Consider the following 20277-nt stretch of genomic DNA (forward strand, 5'->3'; position numbering starts at 1 on the left):
CCGAAATATTTTTTCCATGGTTGACATTTGCGGCTATGTTCAGCTTGTACTTTCGTTAAAGTTAACGCAGTTTTTTGTACTGCCAAAAATCAAAACCGATATATGCATTCTGCCTGGTTCACATAAAATTTTATTGTTTCCTGGAGGCATTGAATACGTCACCATACGTCCAACTAATATAAACCGTTCCCACCGTTCTCACGGATGGCCACGGTGACCTGAAGCACCGAACAAGTGTTCGGTGCCTGAAGCAAGCTCATCAAATGCTTACGTGAAGGAAAATTAAAACTGCCCACTGGTGAGCACGTGGCGCTAAATGTGTTAAAACTCCATGGATATACCATATTACAAATGAAGAGGTTTTAAGAGAAGCTAATACCCAAAGAGAGCCTATAAATATAAATAACATTGTAACGTAATATAAATGTTTTAATCAACAACTTATTTTGTCCGGATTCACTTGTTTTTGATTCATAATTATTTATCTGCTTTTTTTTCTTCTTTGTTATAAGCAGTTTTGCTTATTTATTGACGAATTGTTGCCTCTACAGAAGATTGTCAGTCCATTTCTTGCGCGGTCTGCAGATACTTCATAGTGAATTGTCCCTTGCTATTTTAACAATTCTTGTGTCCATCATTGTATTGATAGGATTGTTCTATTATTTTTTTGTGTTTACTGTTCACTTCTTTATACCCTATATATTAATTATATATTGTTCTGATCTCGTCACTACTTACTCGGTCTCTCGGCGTTTTTCCTAAGTAATGATCATGAAGAAAATAAAATCTTTTACTCGGGCATAATGAAAAAGTGATCTATCCCTCGTATCTAATATGTATTATTACCTACTTATAGTGTACTCCTGAAATAAGTTGTAATTTGATAACCCATTGTATTGGAAATACTTTATTTAAAGAAAATGTTGAATGCACTTGGAATCTCTCACAAAGGCCTGCGTACGGTCCTGATACTTATTGTTTCAACAATATCTAGGTATAAAATGGAACTGTGAAACAAAATAAATCACTGTCTTCGCTTCAAATCAAGATCAAATCGCCAAGATGAAACTAGTGTATTGTTTAATTATCGCTATGGTCTGCTTAACAGCGGTAAGAATTGTTTTATATTGTGCTAAAATATTTTGTGTTATAGTAGTTATTTTTGTCACCATTTTTGAATTTTATGCAATTTACTACTACTACCTGTCAATTTATAACGTTCTCCGTTGTTTTCCAACTTTCAATCGCCACAATTCGTCCGGTCGTTCCATATGTCCTTCTTTATGTTTCTTTATCTCACTTCTTTGTCTGTTCCTTCTAGCCAACTTGTTCTCGGTCTACTTCGTTTTCTCTTACGTTCTAGTTACCATTTTAGTATTTCCTTTAGTATTCGGTGTTCATCCATTCTCTGTATATGTCCGAACCAGATAACTGTTTTGTTAATAAGTCATCTGTGCTTGTCTGTTTGATTGCCATTATTTCTTTAATGCGTTCGTTATTAATCCTTCCTCTTTTAGATCTTCCTGCCGCTCTTCTCTAAAACCAAATATTCGTTACTCTCAGCGTTACCAATATACTTTCTTACAGTGGCCATACCTCACAGCTGTATATCGTAATGCTTTTCACTATAGTCTTTTATATCTTTATTTTCTTTGGTGATGGGCTGGTTTTATAAAATTGCTGTTATTGTATAGCTTCTCTTCTTGCCATATTTCTTTCTCTTATAGCTTTGTCTAATGTTTCATCGTACGAAATATTGATACCAAGACATTTGTAGTCATAGCAGTGTTTTATCGTAGTTATTCTTCTAATATAAGATATTTTTATTGTTCTCCAATGCATAAATATTTGGTTTTCTTTTTATTGACTTCTAGACCGAATATATCATACACTTCAATTAATTTTCGGGCCAGATAGTTTAAATTATCATTATCTTAAGCCACTATTACTTTATCGCAAAGTTGAACGTATATACCAAAAACATTTTTGATTTTATCTTTTTAAAACACTTTCGAGGTATATGTTAAATACAGTGGAGAACAGGTAACATTCTTACTTCAATTCCTTTGATATTACAAACGCTGTTGTTATTTGTGTAACTCTATATTAAAATTCATACTTTCCATTGATTGTCACACCTTCTTCTACACACTTTTTTTTTATTATTTGGCGTAACCATAAAATGTGGTATCGAAATCCTGCTCCTTCTTCTTCTTCTTTAGATTCTAAATATTCTTTCTCGATTCGATTATTCAAAATATTTTTATATATTCTTCTCATAGGACCTATTCTAGCTATTCCTCGGTAATTTTTACATTTGTTATAGTTTCCCTTTCTATGTATAGTACTGAGATTTGATGTTTTTTGGACCATTTAGTCAATTGAAACTTTGCATTGAAATTTTGAGAGGACGCAATTTTATTTTTTTTATGTGTGGGGTTGGTTAGTATAAGCTTAAGTTTAAGTTTGTGGGGTCGCCACCCTTGTCCCCCGGTCGACATGTTAGAAAAAGGGAGGCAAACGGTTTTCGCGCTGTATCTCATAAACTATCAATCCCACAGAAAATTTTGGTAAACATTATTTGTAATAAAATAAATTTATTGCAACTTTATTTTTATAAATTTTTATCGTAAAATTGAAAATAAAAAAGTTAAAAAAATAAACAAAAATATCTAAGAAATTTTGAACAAATTTTCTTTTTCGGTAATTTTCACAAATTTGTTTAATTTCATTATTTTCTCTGGATTTTACCACGCTCCGAAATTGACTGGGTTCTTGAATAATCGCCATCTAGGAATAAGGGGTGCAAAGGATTTTTGTGCTGTATCTCGTACAGCACGTTGTAATAAATTTTCTTCTTCTTCTTCTTCTTCGCGCGACTAGGATTACTCCTGTTTGTCTGCCTCTTCTTCTGTTTCAGTCGTTGTTGACTGTACATTATCTTTCCACCTTTTTCGCGGCCTTCCAACGGGTCTTCTGCTATACGGCTTGTTGTTTTTACAAATGTTCGCTAATCTATCTGGTCCCATTCGGTTTACATGTTCGTTCTATTTTTTTTTTTTTCTTGTTTTTATCCACCTGTTAATATTTTAAATTTTGCATTGTTCGCGTATACTTCTGTTGGTTTGTCTGTCTTTTAATGATATGCCCGCTATTGACCTTAATACTTTCATTTCGATATTGTTGATTTGTTGTTTCGTCTTTCTTGTATCGGTCCTTGTCTCCGCTGCATATGTTAGGATTGGTGTCACTGTTATCTTGTATACTTTCATTTTGCTTTCTGTGGTCAGATATTTGTTTCTCCATATGGTTTCTCGGAGGCAATCACTTACTCTTACCGCTTTTAATGATTATGTCCCTGTCACTAGTGATGTCTACTCCTAGGTAATTGAATTTCATTACTTGTTCTACAATTTTGCCGTCTATTTCTAGTTTGCATCTACGCGGCTCTTTACTGATACATTTAGTTTTTTCTACTGATATTCTCATATTAAGTTTGTTTGCTGTGATATTGAAGGTGTGCAGCTGCTTTTGTAGGTTATCTTCATTATCAACAATTAGTACTGCATCATAGGCGTAGCATAGTATCGTGATTTTATGCGCTCCCATGTGATATCCGTGTCGTTTTCTTACTTCGTTAATTATTTGATTCATCACCATATTGAATAACAATGGGCTGAGCGAGTCTCCTTGGCGGATTCCTCCTTTTATTTCTATGCATTCTGTTTCCCCTGTTGACAATATAACTCTGGTCTTGTTGTTCTTGTTAATTTCACTAATTGTCCTTATTATCTGATGGTCTATTCATCTGATTGTCCAGCTTGTAATAAATTTAAGATGTCATTTCGCTTCACCCTGTCAAAAGCACTTTTTAAATCTATAAAGCACATGTATGCTGGTCTTCCATATTCAATAGACTTCTCTATTATTTGTCTGATAATAAAAATTGCGTCTATTGTTCTGCGGTTCTTCCGGAAGCCTTGTTGTTCATCTGTCATGTTCGCTTTTTCCTCGATTTTATCTTTAATGACTGCCGTTAAAAATTTTAAAGACATTATTTGTCCTACCTAGTATTATGTAAAATAAGAATCATCCTGAAATACTTCTTACCGAAGAGAGCGGTGCGAACACAAACAAAAATCAAAGTCAAAGGACTAAATACGGAATCCACGGAATACTTATACAGGAAAAGAATATCAGAGAAGATCGCTGAGAATAAAATATTAGAAAACGATAACATCGATGAAAAATGGAAAAAACCCAGAATTAACCTAATTAACGCAGCAACATAATCACTTGGAGAGAGGAAAGTAACAAACACTAATATATCAAAAAAGAAAACACCATGGTTTAGAGAGGAAGTGAAGACAAAATATAAAGAAAAGAAGAAAGCCTTTTTACAATACAGAACACAACAAACCCAAGAGGCATAAAACCACTATAAACGAATCAGAAATGAAACGAATAATTTAGTTAGACAAATAAAAAAGGAACACTGGCAGAGTTTCTCAAAACAGATGAGACAAATTGGACTCGAAAAATTACAGAAGAATTGATTTATTAAACACAACACTAAAATTAACAACCTAAGTGATAAATAAATTAAATAAAATTATAACACTAGCAGAAGAACAGCAAGGTTTTAGGTCGGGAAGATCATGCACCGACGCTATATTTATAATGAGGCAAATGCAAGAAAAAGCATTAGAATACAACAAACCGGCATATCTGTTTCGTGGACCTTACAAAGGCATTTGACCGGGTCAAATTAAAAGACGTTATCCACTTACTCTATGCAAGAGAGATACCTCTAGGAATAATCAAAACGATGGAAAATATCTACCAAAATAACACAATAAAAGTAAAAGTAGAAGAAGAACTAACCGACCCTATTGAAGCTGCCAATGGGATAAGACAGGGAGATTCCCAGAATTCTCTATTGTTCACCCTGATTATGGACGAAATAATAAAAAAAGTAAGAACTAAAAAAGGATACCAAATGGGAGAAAAACAACTTAAAATAATCTGCTATGCAGACGACGCAATACTACTCACTCAAAGTGAAGATGATTTACAACGTATGCCGCATCAATTTAATATAACCGCCAGAAAATTTAACATGTTAATTTCCCTAACAAAGACAAAATGCATGGTTACAACAGCAAATTTACTAAGATGTAAATTGGAGCTGAAAGGTCAGATAATAGAACAAGCGATGGAGTTTAAATATCTAGGCATCACATTATCTAGCTACGGAAAGCTCGAAACCGAAGTGGAAGATCAAGTAAATAGAGCAAACAGAGCGGCAGGCTGCTTAAATGAAACAATATGGAGAAATAAAAATATCGGGAAAGAAACGAAAGGCAGACTTTACAAAACGGTCATCAGACCAATAATGACACACGCGGCAGAAACAAGACCTAACAAAGAGGACAAAAAGGATGTTAGAAACAGCAGAGATGAAAACACTTAAAAAAATTGATGGTAAGACACTATGGAACAGAGCTAGAAGTACAGATATACGACGTAGATGCAAGGTGGAGAACATCAAGAACTGAGTAAGAAATAGAAGAGTAGAATGGAACTATCATAAGCAGAATGACAACAAATAGAGCAGTAAAGACGGCAAGACACGGTTCCCCAATACGAAGACGATCAGTAAGAAGACCACGAAGACGATGGAACGACAACTTACTGAAGGCACATTGAGTAACAAACAGAGTCATGTCTATATAAAAAGAAGAAGAAGAAGAAGACATTGTTTTTAGCAAATTAAATTGTCTGTACTAATATTACTTTTTAACGTAAAATGGAAAATAAAAAAGGCAATAAAAGAATTTTTGAACAAATTTTCTTTTGGGCTTTATAACTTTTTTCTGGTCATTTTACAATAATAAGACGTCAGAGCAATATTATAGAGGGTTTTCAATGAACAATTTTCACTATAAATGTGTTTAATTCTATTAATTCCTCTGGCTTTTACAGCACTCCGAAGTTAACTGGGTTCTTGAATACTTGAATAAGAATACGATAAAAAACGAACCATTGTGCTTAGTTTTTTATTATATATTTTTTATTCATATAATTTATTATTTAACACCCCTATGGTATTATTAGTTTATTATCGACCTTTTTATTGACCACATACGAGGTAGAGTCTGGATGCGCGTTTTTTTAAGTTGTATCCCTATTCGGCCTAATTAGCTGACAATTTGAAGGCAAAGTAATATTAGACATGATTATTACATATTTAAAAAGTTGTTTTCCAGCTATTTTTTTGTTTCATCATTTTGTATTCATTTTCTTTGTTGGTCCAGGCTGCGGTTCAGGATCTAATTGAGTTTCGAAGGTGAATGTTGGCGAAAGAACGGAAATTAGAATTGGCATCATTGTGGGTAATTCATCTTCGAGTTGTTCGAATTTTTCGATTAATTTTAATATTTTCATGATGTCACTGCAGATTTATAAGAACAATTGAGACATACTGCAGAGCATTTGAGGCATACTTGTCGGCAACCACACCTACTTTCGTGCTGCAGTTTTGATGGGTGTCCAAATTTTTTCATGTTTTTTTCCAGGATCGCAGTATTTTCTGGTGAGAAACGTTAACACTGTGGAAACGAGCTGCATCTTATGTTGGCAGAAGTTAAATATAATTTTGGTGTCTTGGCAAATCGTTTGTATCTCATGCTGTTAGAGAATTATCTTTATTTTCACCATATAAAGACGCAAAAAAACGTTCGCCAACGACAGTGGGCAAGTATAACTTGGATAACAAGGATAACAGAGACTACCCGTCAGCACTCATTCACTGAGTAGCTAACACAACATCAATTAAGAAAAGAATCCTAACCCTCAGCAGCAGTTATGTCCTTCGCATTTTAGCTGGCTCACACAACCGAGCCAAACAAAGACTTAAAACTCCTTGCCGTCGCCGAGGGCAAATACTCAACAGGGTTCTTAAAAGAACAGTTCCATTTCCTCCAGTAAAACTTCTTCATAACACTGGAAACGAACTTCCTTTCCGAGTATTTTGATATATTAGAATCAATCACTTAAAATATCGCAGCTAACAACTGCAAGCTAAAAACGCTAATTAAGAGCCGTTTCTAGTATGGATGGTAACACCTTGAAGTACCTGCCCTTGGCTTGTCTGGCTTACTAACAATTCATCTTGTGCGCTCCTCATCACCATACGCCACCTTCTGATCTCCAACTTTCTAGCACTCTAAAACTAACTAAAATTCACCATACGCATGTCACAGTGACGTTTACCACACCCCTCTAGCTCCACAAAAAAAATGGAGCACCCTCCCTTGAAGAGGCAGAAGCCTAAACAAGGTAAATACATGGTCTATCTATCTGTATAATTGATGCGACTTACACCCTTTTGAAAGTTTAAAAAAATTTGACACAACATTGGGCTGCTTAATTCCTAACATTGTGAGCAAGACAAGAAACTTAATGTTCTTAATTAAACATTGTCTCTGTCCATTCTTGCTTTTTCTTGCGACGCAAGGGCAGGAGATGGGTTATGTTTTGTGGTGGCGGAATGGGTCGACAATAAATTTCGTAAAAATTTATTTGCTTCTTCAGGATATGCTAAAATATGGTATCAGTAAATACAATGAAATTAGAATTAAAAAACATTGTATAAAACTAGCACAAAAACTTACAAATAGGATCCATTAAATTTTGAAATGCACAAAACATTAAACTTAACTTATTTAATATATATATATATATATATATATATATATATATATATATATATATATATATATATATATATATATATATATATTATTATGATTGTTTATTTTGACTTTAATCTTAGTTTATTGAGCCAATAAAAAAGAAATATAACTTATTTGTTATCAAAAGTAAAATAATCCTTATATTACCTGTGTTCGATGGATTCAAAAGATTTTCTAGTTGTCTTTTATCGGGATAGAGAAGAAAGAATAAGAATACAAATATATTATATTACAAAGATTTACGTTTCTTTATTTTATATGAACGAATAAAACAATTATTAAATTCTGTCGTTATCTTATCAATCAGCATACAAGAAAATAAATCAAATTTTTATAATAATAAGATTATAAAGCTACATACATTTATATTACGTGAAAACCAATTTTACTTAAAATTTTCTTTACTTGAAACAAGAAACAACAAAACTTTAAACTTTTGATTAGCCTAACAAAACCTCACTTCTTAAATTTGAATGCTTATGACCATGATGTCAAACCGATCCTTCACAGATATAAAATTCAATTGTACAAACACTTACAGCTTATTTTCTTCTTGAGTTGTATGTTGGAACATACCCAGAAAAGTCCAGTCTCCTCAACGATGTGATCTCTCCTCTTTGGCACCTCGGCTCCTTCTTAACGTCTCTGCAAACCTCCTGCAGACTACACAAAAAACACCTGATTCACTTCTCCAAACTCAGCTACTTATTTATGACACCAGGACCTCCTTTTGTCAACTTGATGCCGTAAGAATACTTTCACATATACTTTATAAAATGCCTACGGTAGATACAAGGACCTCTTTTAATCTACTTGTTATCTCCTTCTGCAAACTATTCGCTTCTTTTCGTTACGCCGGTATCCAAACTCAGGAACCACGCCCTATCTTGAGACAAACGACTGTTTCCTTTCGATGACCAAAATATAACTAACTCCTCCGGTCTCCTGATCGGCTCACAAATTCCCATTTAAAAACGACCGTCCAATCAAAAGCTCAAATTGTGTTTACCATGATTTTGAAAAAGCCTAATTTCGGTTTCAGAGAAAAACTAAATAGCTTACTTTAAAATTGGTTTTGTCAATACACAATTTATACATATTTCAAAAGATTAAAATATGGTCATTTAATACTCGATTATACAAACAATGAAAAGATTAACTAAGACAGGTAAAATGTCTTCTAATTCTAAACAAAGGTTTTTTTGATAATTTTGTTTGAAACGGAAAAAGGTCGTTTGCCAAACAAATTTCTATTCTTATCTACACTAAATCTTATCTTAAATTACTATATACATTTTTGTTTATAATGATATCTTAAAATTTTATTCCGATGGATCTTTTTATTTATTTTTCTTTGGTTGGGAAAGAAGAAACATAACAATATATATATATATGGAATTACAATATTTTAATTTTATTTAATTTTGTAGGATCCATGATTGATTTAATTATTATTTTGATGTTTGATTTATGTCAGAAAGACACTTGTTTCTGTTTATTATATTTTTTGTTGTTGATAACTAGTTTTAATTATAGACTGATTATAGATTCAATATATAGATTAATTATAGATATTGCGTAGTTTATCAATATCAGTTTTTTTAATGACGCATTGATATTTATTTATGCATACCATTTCTAAGAATTCTAAATGGCACCTATGCATAAATAAATATCAATGCGTTAATAAAAAAACTGATATTGATAAACTAAGCAATATCTCTAATTACATTCTGTCTTACGAAAACTAATACTATAATTCCCTAATATTAAATTTCCTGACTAAATTCAAAACAATTTAAATATTCATACTTGGCGCCACTTTGTACGCAACCATAATAACAATCGAAAACTAGTTATCAACAACGAAAAATATAATAAACAGAAACGATTCTCTTTCTGACAAAAATTAAACAACAAAATAATAATTAATATCAATCATGAGCCCTACAAAATTAAATAAAATTAAAATATTGTAATTACATAATATAATACTTTAAATAAGTTAAGTTTAATGTTTTGTGAATTTCAAAATTTAATGGATTAACCTCATGTTGTAAGTTTTTGTGCTTCGGGATAGTTTCCTATCCTGAAAAAGCGAATAAATTTTGCGAAAGCTAGACAAAAGAACAAAGAGTTTTACTTATCCTGTCCTATTAATGACTGCAACCTCAAAATAAAACTTTAGTTTATGTATATATATATATATATATATATATATATATATATATATATATATATATATACAAGAACTACTGGATATTAGTGACTGTCGATATAAACAAACAACACAGTTTATTAGGGTTGCAGTCAGAAAATTGGCCGGGATGTTAATGAAACACTCTTTTGACTTTTTTTCTAGCTTTCGGAATGATTTTATTCCTTTTTCAAGACACTGTAATAAGAAAAATATGTAAATATAAAATATCACAATTCTTCAGTGCAACTTACTAGTCGTTGAGATTATTTGTAAAAGCATTGACACTCAACATTAATAACACACATGTAAAATATAAAATAATGGACAAAATACATTCTAAAATTTTTAAAATGTAGGTACAGATAGTAAAATTTAGTACAGATAAAAACAAAGTAAAGATAGCCGTGATGATCGCCAACATCCGGAACGGATAGGCACTTTAAGAAGAAGAAGATAGTAAAACTTAGTTTATGGCATCTTTTACTGGTGTGTTTTAACTCTGACATATAGAGAACAGAAAGTAAAAACCCTATGATTAAAAAGTAATTAGGTGTACTTAATATTATATTTCTTTTTAAAAAATACTAGAGGTCCATCTTAGGTGATTTTAATTTTTAAACCTGTCTTAATGGTATGCAACATGTTATGCATATAAGTGTAATTTATATAGGTACAGGTAGATATTAATTTTATTTTCAGTAAGTAACAATAAATGTTGCTCAGTTTATCTATGTCTGACTTTTTATTGATGCAAGATGTACTAGATTTTATGGAACACATTTCCAAGAAAACAAGTTTTGAATGGTTCTTTTCCTTTGTCAAAATACAGGTATCCTCGAAATTAAATTCATATTTTAACGTTAATGCATGTTCTATCAATGCACATGCATTTATGTTTTTGGTTTTTATATCGCTACGATGTGAGATCACCGTACTGTGAAAATTACGAGATGATTCTCCTATGTATATTTTGTTACAATTGGTACACGGTATAGAATAAACAACATTCGATGACTCCTATATTGTAAAAGGATCTTTTGTTTTTGTGTATAACTTCGATACCGTTTTCACATTTTTGGTTGTAATTTTTAAACCACGAACATTTTTGAAGATGTTCATTAGCTTCGGTGTCAGAACTGGAATGTAGGGTAGGCAACCATAAGTTATTTTAAATGGTATCACTGATGTGTTGTGTGTCAATGTCAATATGTTTTAAACACCTTTAACGCCCAATGTGAACACCTAAAGTTTACGGTTGAGGGAGAGGCTGATAATATGATTCCTTTTTTAGACATGCTAATCCATCGTGGCAATGATGGCATGCTAAGGACAGAGTGGTATCGTAAACCTTGTTTTAGTAACCTTTTTATAAACTTTCATTCTCAAAATCCATCTAAGATGAAAACAAATTTGGTTTTGGCCCTGAAAACTAGGGTTGTCAACTTATCACACATCGAGTTCGGAGACAAGGGACTAAAAAAGCTGAGATCTGTATTACAAGAGAACTCCTATCCTATAGGGCTGTTAAATAAACTCATTTTCAGATCTCCTTTTCCTTCGCATTTTTCTGACAACCAAAATTTTCATAACAATAAGGTCCGACAAGATCTCTGCGGATGAGCGGTTGAACCATCTTCTCAGGTCTTTCAGCCACGAGTTCTGGCGTTTTCCTACTGATCTTTTGCCTACATTGATACCTACATTATAACATTTTTATAAAAAAAGATTGATTCCTACCAAAAAATACTAGGACATTCATCCATACAAATGGCTCAGCTATTGTTGCTTTATAGAAACGTTTGCCGAAATGAGATAAAAACCCTTAGAGTACGGCGCTTGCAATCTGTGCGTCGGCTGCAGAATTTTCTGCACTAATATAAGAAGCATCAGCACAAACAAACATGTAGATGTAGCTATCAACGAGTATGTGTAAGAATCATCAGTGAATGTCTAGAACATATATCTACTTAGCTATAAACTATCGTTGTTATCTCTTCAACTCATAACAGAACAATAATAGTTGGAGATGTGAAAAAAAACAAAATAAAGACTATATTCATATCATAAGTAACAGCACGAATACTCAAATCAAGAAAAGCTTTCTTGAAAGATCAGTCCGTCTAGAACATGGACCAGATAGAAGTTACTTCTTAATATTTAGATATTTACTCCCTAATTTGTTATTATTCAAATTTCTACTATAAAAAAGTTACTTATTTGTTAATTTTTTTGTATGCCTTATTTTATTCTAGCTTTAATATACCATTTTCTTTTTCAACAGACTGCATCCGGTCCTGAACGGGATAGAGTACACGAGAAGATCAGAGAATGCCAAAAAGAATTAGGTTCAACTGTAAACGAACTTACGAACGTTAAAAATGGAGTTATAACTCCTGAAACCGGCAAGCAAGTTCTTTGTGTTCATCGTAAATTGGGAATCATGGATCAGAATGGAGACATTGTTGCTGATGGGTACAAGAAACACGTTGAAGCTATTACTGATGACAAGGGTCGTCAGAAAGAGTTTCAAGGATGTAGCAAACCTCAAGGAGAAAATGCTGAAGTTAAAGCTATTAATTTTGATAAATGCTTCCAATCCATCTTACAAGTAATGGGTCGTGATTGATTTATCTAAAAAATAATTTGTTACAGATATTAAGTATTATGATGTAAAATATATTCATTTCCTTTAAATAATTTTTTTTTTCCTGAAAAACGGCTATGGTAGAGTCAACTAGCCAGACTTGTTTTTGCTTGTTGTTAAAGTCACTGAATTTTATTGATTGCAGATTCATAGTCAAAAATTTCTTATTATCAGAATATTAGTACTATATATAGGGTATTTCACGACGAACTTACACTATCTATTTATCGGAAACTACTTAGGCGATATTTATGAAAATTGTTTTATGGAGATTACAAATTATGACGAACTTAACCCTTAACTGGAGACTTGCCGTCTGACAGACTACAGCATAAAGAATTTTGAACACCCTGTACAAATAACTCCGCTCATCGGCACATCACTTCATCTATTCTTTATATTATTCGTTGACTATTAGTGACCAGACTTAGGTAAAGAAGTACGCATATTTGGAAAAATTATAACCGAAACCGAAAATCAGTTTTAGTTAGTCTGTTAGACGGCACGTCTCGGTTCAGGTTACATTTTGTTTCATTGAAAACGTCGCGTATTTGTTACAATCATGGCCGGTCTATCAAAAAAAATCCGTTTTACCAATGCTGATTTTGAAGATACAGCTTTGAAGTAGTTTGACGAATTAGACAGTGACGCTAGTGATGTTGATCAAGTACAAGATGATGTTTATTTAGAATCTGATAGCATATAAATAGCATCTGATAGCATAAATGCATACATACTGTACCAAAGTTACAAAAACAATTCTAAAATTCAAGAAAAATCTGCTTTTGCTAAAATATTAGCAAAACAATTAGTAGGTCATATGAAGCGAAAAATGGGTAATTTTCATGTACCGCGGCTAATTCGTGCTAGTATAGCGAGTATTCTTCACGGTTCTTCAAGAAGAACCGTATGACAAAATATCTTTGTGGCCGATGAAGAAAACCTGTGAGTCTTCAGTGTACGAAACCAATTTGTACCAATTGTATGTAACTTTTACAGTTGCTGGACATTTTTTTCAACATCAAAATAATTACGCGAGTTAATTTTTACGTAATTCAGTATCTGTTAGTGCTTTTCATATAAAAAACTTACTTGATGTATATTTATTTTTTCACTGTAATGAAAATTAAAAAATGTAACTGTCACAAACTGTAAATGACTAGCTGTTAGAAAGTCATAGTTATTTTTTTATTCTCTGACAATATTTTGAGTTTCTTTACTGTGTTCAATTGCAAATACAAACAACTTTTAAAGTTCTATTAAATATATTAAAAAAGTTTGTAAGTTTAGTTCGTATCCCCTCTCCTACATTGTAGTCTGTCAGACGGCATGTCTCTCTGTGTATTAAAATAGGGTCTCTTCAGTTAAGGGTTAAAGAAAATATTTTAGTAGGCATACCTTTTTCAGTTATACCGGTTATGTAGCAACTTTGTTATTTTAAATCCACTCACCGGCACGAAAAACGGAGCACTTGCATTGTTAAAATAAAAATTTTAAATTGTAATTCTGTTTAAACTTTTATTATTACAATAACGTACATACAAAAGTATTTGCTTTTCCAACCCTTTGTCTAATTGTTCGTTGATTTACGTTAGTACGTATACTAAAAATAGTTTGTTTCGTTTATGTTTATGTTATTATAATAATACAGAGTGCCCAGAAACTCTCCTGACAAACGAAGACCAGAGATTCCTTAGATAATTATCGTTAATTAGTTTTTGTTAAATACCTCCAGAACGCTTCTATTTGGAAAAACGAAAACTGGTACCATTATTTATCCTCCAGAGTTGAATGGATTTCATTAATTGCGAATTTCTAGTACCGATCAAAGGCGTCTGTTTTGGGTAGGTCAACGGTTATTTTAACGCATAACTTTTTAGTCTTTACCTTTTAAGTATTCCCATCTTCTTTATCTGACCTTCCTCTATAAACGTCAACACCTAATCCTTCTCAACAATTGTTGCTTTTAAAACAACCATTCTCTCTACACTACTGTCACAACACTCCCTCCAAAAGAATTTCTTCAGCCCCCTATTGTTAACATCACATCTATTATACCTCACTATTTCATTATTACAATCTTCACGTTTACATCATATTCCTGTCCATTCTTTTTTCTTTTCCTATTTCTCTGTCAATTCATATATCTACCATCCACTCATTAGTTCTAAACTCAGTAACCATTTAAACACAATCCAGCAATTCATCAGAATTCACTTTCTCCCACTTTGCCAAAACCCTTAATCAACCCTTGCTCCCCCCTCTCTTAGTCAACAACTTAGTACATCATACTCACAAATAAAATTTCAGACTTTTATGTACCGAATTTAATATAATCAAAATATATTTTGTTCAGGGTGCTAGATGCTTTAAGCATGAAGGACCTCTTTCATCTCTAATTTTGTTGATTAACTCATTTATTTTCCTTTAACCCACTCTCCTTTATTCTTTAGTCATTTCATTTACTTTTATTCCTGCCAAGTCTCTGAGGATCTCAGCCTTTTCAATTTCTTAAATTTAATCACATATATTATAACTTTAATTCCTTCAGCCGGAAGATTTTTAATCCCTTTTCTCAATCTATTGGACTCACTTATATTAAATTTTTTACGATACGAGCAGTATTAAACAATCTCATTTAAATACGAAGTCTTACATTAGCTACAAATATATACTATTTATTTTTTCCTTGTCCTAGATCTAAGCAACATAAAAGGACATTTCCATATATTTAAGCTAATTCGTCACAAATTACACTTTTTAGACCACACTCCATACGATAAAGAGTAACATAAGCTGCCTAATGCATACGTCATTCTCTTAAACATGACCTTCAACAACACCAGTAATTTACATATTTTATATCCAATATTAAATAATTATAGAAAAAATTTTAAATCCCAACACCTGGATTGCTGTTATCATTTTAACATCATCAAAATTTTTTTATTCTTTTGGCTGTAGTAATACTATGTTTAACTGATATTGTTTCATGGTACATTGACATTTTGTTTTTGACACCGTTCATGGGTATCTTCTTATCAATCAGTTACCAGCTGAAGTCCGTTTGAAGAGGTTTACTCTCCGGACACTGGAACTCACTTAAGCATGGGTGTATGTTACCTGAAGTAAAATTTAATTAAAATATTAAACATCATATAATATTATTAACATCATGTACAATCTTTGGTAATACATTACATTTTAAAGGGTTTTTACCCAAATATTTTGGTGGCTCAGGCATGGTAACCTGTAAGTATAACCATTTTGTTTTTTTAACCTTTGTCAAAATTTTAAACCACGTTTGCTGTAATTAAATGGTTTATACTTATTTTAGGTATTTTAACCTGATGATGGAACAGTTGTTCCGAAAACGTTCGTGCTTTTAATGTTGCCCTTTTAAGGGTTTTTATAAAATAAAATATACCCACATACAAAGACTAACCTCTTTTGTTATACGTGGTATACAGCCAGCTGCAGGAATTATTTTCCTTGTGGATTTTTTTTTTTTTTAAGTATTCATGATACTTAATTTATTATTGTTTATTACCCAAAGACTTAACGAGATCAAAAGATCGCTTTAGAAACACAACTCAAAATAACAGAAAGAAGACAGTTACAAAGTGAAAGGGTCATTGACCCACAAACCATTCGGGCACTCAATAAAGACATATCGAAAGCTGTGAGAAGAGATATTAGGAAATTTAAACATGAAAAAATCGTACAGACTATAGAGCAAACCAGGAGCATGAAGGTAATGAGACGAAAAATGGCGACAAGTTGAAAAGAAATTTTCCAGCTTAGGAATAAAGAGGGTGAAGTAACAACAGACAGACAGAAACTTGAAATAGTCGAAGAATTCTACACTATATTATACACAAACCAAATTAACAATAACGTAAATGAAGACGGTAGACAAAAGGTTTAAAACCAGGGATCTGAGGACATTCCAGAAATTACTCAAGATGAGATATAATATGCACTCAAAAAAATGAAAAACAACAAGGCGCTAGGAGATGATGGAATAGTTACAGAAGCTATAAACCTTGGCGGAACTTCTCTTCTGAAAAAAATACGAGTCCTCTTTAATATCTGCTTGTATAGTCAAAAAATTCCTATAGCTTAAAATAACTCCATTACAATTCTTCTGCATAAAAAGGGTGACAACATGAACCTAAAGAATTACAGGCCTATTTCTATACCATTTCTATACTCAACCATTTATACAAGCTGTACACCAGAATAATAACCAATCGATTGGAAGCAAAATTTGAGCTATATCAGCCAAGAGAACGGGCTGGTTTTTGCCCCAACTACGGTACAAATGACCACCTACAGTGCATAATAGTCTTGATTGAAAAATCAATTGAATACAATAGACCTCTAGTTCTAACATTTATAGACTTCCATAAGGCGTTTGATACTATCGAACTAACCGCACTTCTAAAGGCATTGGAAGAGTGTCGAATTGATCATAGGTACACCAATATTATAGAAATATATACAGAAATGCTACAACAACTATAAATCTGCACGGTCCTACCAATAAGATACATATCAGGAGAGGTATTCGACAGGGAGATACTATGTCGCCTAAGTTGTTCATTACTGTACTTGAACATGCTTTGAAGTCACTGGAATGGGAAAGTAAAGGAATAAATATTGATGGTGAGATGCTTAGTCATCTACGATTCGCAGATGATATTGTTCTGATTTCAGATGACCTAAAGGCTGCCAGTGATATGTTGAATGAACTCAGCGATGCAGCACGTAAAGTAGGTCTAAATATTAACTACCAAAAGACAAAAATGATGACTAATTTAGTTCCGAGCCATCCTTTAAGGGTAGAAGACGTCGAAATTGAAATTGTTGATAGCTACATATACCTTGGACATACGGTAAAAATTAGCAGAGATAATCAAACTGCTGAGCTGCTAAGAATAACACTGGGATGGGTAGTATATGGAAGACTCCGTGATATTTTTAAAGGTGATATACCTACCAGCTTAAAAAGAAGAGCCTTTAATCAGTGTGTCCTGCCTCTCCTTACATATGGCGCAGAGACACTTATCCTAACAAGGACGTCTACACGAAAACTAGAAGTGACGCAACGTAGAATGGAAAGATCATTGTTAGGCATAACGTTGCGAGATAGGGTAAGAAACGAAGAAATCCGTAGAAAAAGTGGTGTAGAAGACATTATAAAACATATAGCCAAAAATAAATGGAGGTGGGTAGGACACGTCGCTAGAATGAACGATAATAGGTGGACCAACAAAATCTTGGATTGGAGACCGAAAGCGGATAGACGAAACCCGGGAAGACCACCCACAAGATGGACTGACGACATAAAGAGGATTTGTACCAACTGGATTGCAGCAGCGCAAGATAGGTCTGAATGGAGGTTTTTCGAGGAGGCCTATGTTCAGCAGTGAACGACTATGTGCTGATGGTGATGATGATTCGTGATACTAGAGTGTTAAATTTTCAGGTATTCTAGTACTAAGAGATACTCTTACTCTAAGTAGAATACACCGTTTTCTAGAAAAATCAATTTGAAAATTTTTCGTTTTTTCGTCATGAAACTTAAATTAATATCTACCTAAAGGAAACTAACACAAAAGAACAAGTATCAAAGGTAGATAGTTATATAGTAAATATCAATGACCACTAATCTCTATGCTTAAATTTGCCTTTTTGCTTAGAGAACGCCGAATGTTTGCAAAATTTCCAAAGTTATTTCTAAATTCTAAATAGGACTAATGGAAGACAATAAAAAAAAGGATTGGTACGATGAAGAATGCGAGCAAGCTAGTAAAGACAAAGACAAAGCAAGACACAGGTGGGTGGCCACAGGGAAACAAGAAGATCTCCTACACTATAAAGAGAAGAAGAAAGGATCAGACAAATGCTGCAAAACAAAAAAGAAGAAATGGATCGAAGAATTACTGCAGGAACTCGAAGCCAATAGTAATGACAATGCAAGACTATACAAATACATAAAATCACAGAGAAAAAAAGAGATACCGGCAAATATTGGAAAAATGGAATGGGAAACACACTATAGAGAACTGTTTAAAAAGAAACACGATGCTGAAAACGCAAAAAATGAAGAACAAACAGAAAATAGGAATGGAGAACAATCAGAGCCTCCCTCATCCAGCGAAGTATTGGAAACCATAAACAGATTAAAGACAAGGAAAGCAGCAAGACCAGACGACATTATAAATAAGTTCTTCAAGAAAGGGGGAGAGGAACTAGCCCACAGAATCCACAACCTAATAGAACGAATATGGGAAAAAGAACGCATGCCGACCGACTGGAATTGTGGTCTGATAACACCAATCCCTAAAAAAGGCGACAAGACGAAATGCACTAACTACAGGGGAATCACGTTATTAAATACAATGTACAAAATATTAACTAATTTGATCAGACAAAGAATAGAAAAAGAAACTAGAACAAAAATAGGTGAATACCAACATGGATTCAGAGAAGGTAAGTCAACAATAGATGCAAGACACATTGTAACGCAAATCGTCGAAAACAGTTACGAGCACGGAATAGATCTACATATACTGTTTATTGACTACAAGCAAGCTTTTGACAGTGTAATAAGGGAGGAGCTAATTAAGGATATGAATCAATGAGGCATCTAAGAAAAACTAATAAGTCTCACGAAAATGACGATGAAGGAATCCAAGGCACGAATCTTAACAAGGGAAGGCCCGTCAGATCAAGTACAAATGGAGGTAGGTGTCAGACAGGGAGACTCCCTGTCAACAACAATATATAACATTGCCATAGAGGGGGCAGTAAGAGCAGCCAAAATTATGGGAACGATTATCGAATCTTCAGCCCAACTGATAGCGTATGCAGACGATATTGCACTGGTTACTAGAGATTTAAAAACCATGCAGAACATAATATTAATACTAGATAAAGAAGCAAAGAAGAGAGGGCTAGTAATAAACCAAAGCAAAACGAAATACCTTAAGTGTTCAAGAGAGAATATGAACATAGAGAAAGAAATTAAGCTTGGTGCATATACATTTGAAAGAGTACACCGTTTCAAATACCTGGGAGTGATGGTGAATGACAGAAATAATAGAACGGATGAAATAAATGAACGCATCCTACTGGGTAATAAAACCTACTGGAACTACCAAAAATTCCTGAAAGAAAATCACATTAGTAAGAAAACCAAATTAAAAATTTACAAGGCTGCAATCAGGCCAGTGATCACCTATGGTGCAGAGACGATGTGCCTAACACAAAAAGATGAAATGAGATTGTAAATCTTAGAGAGAAAGATAATTCGACGAACAATGAGACCGGTGTAGGCGAATTTAGAAAATTAACCAATGAAGAAATTAAAGAAGTCATCGAGGGTGAAGACATAATCAAGTTCGTGAAGACGCAAAGGCTCAGGTGGCTGGGACACACAGAAAGAGCTATACCAGACTCTACGCTAAAGCGAATAACTGGATGGAGACCAACAACAAAGATACCAAAGGGGAGACCCAAAACAAGATGGAGAGATCAAGTCTTAGGAGACATAAAGAAGCTGAGAATCTACAATTGGAAGGAGCGCTGTAAGGACCAGAAAGAATGGAGGAAAATTATAGACAGGGCCAAGTCACACACGCTGCTATAATAATAAAAAAAACAACATG

At 33.2% G+C, this 20277-nt stretch overlaps 2 protein-coding genes across 3 annotated transcripts in view; one reads left to right on the forward strand and one right to left on the reverse strand.

Moving 5' to 3' along the window:
- Positions 1–20277, reverse strand: part of LOC140448963 (acetylcholine receptor subunit alpha-like) — a 1000791-nt gene that overhangs the window by 950272 nt on the left and 30242 nt on the right. The window lies entirely within an intron of this gene.
- Positions 996–12654, forward strand: LOC140438870 (uncharacterized). The gene is made up of 2 exons (XM_072528511.1): positions 996–1110; positions 12239–12654. The coding sequence occupies exons 1-2, from the start codon at positions 1063–1065 to the stop codon at positions 12581–12583; spliced, it is 393 nt and encodes a 130-aa protein (XP_072384612.1). The 5' UTR covers positions 996–1062; the 3' UTR covers positions 12584–12654.

Source organism: Diabrotica undecimpunctata, chromosome 1 (genome assembly GCF_040954645.1).
Source record: "Diabrotica undecimpunctata isolate CICGRU chromosome 1, icDiaUnde3, whole genome shotgun sequence".
Taxonomy (NCBI): Eukaryota; Metazoa; Arthropoda; class Insecta; order Coleoptera; family Chrysomelidae; genus Diabrotica; species Diabrotica undecimpunctata.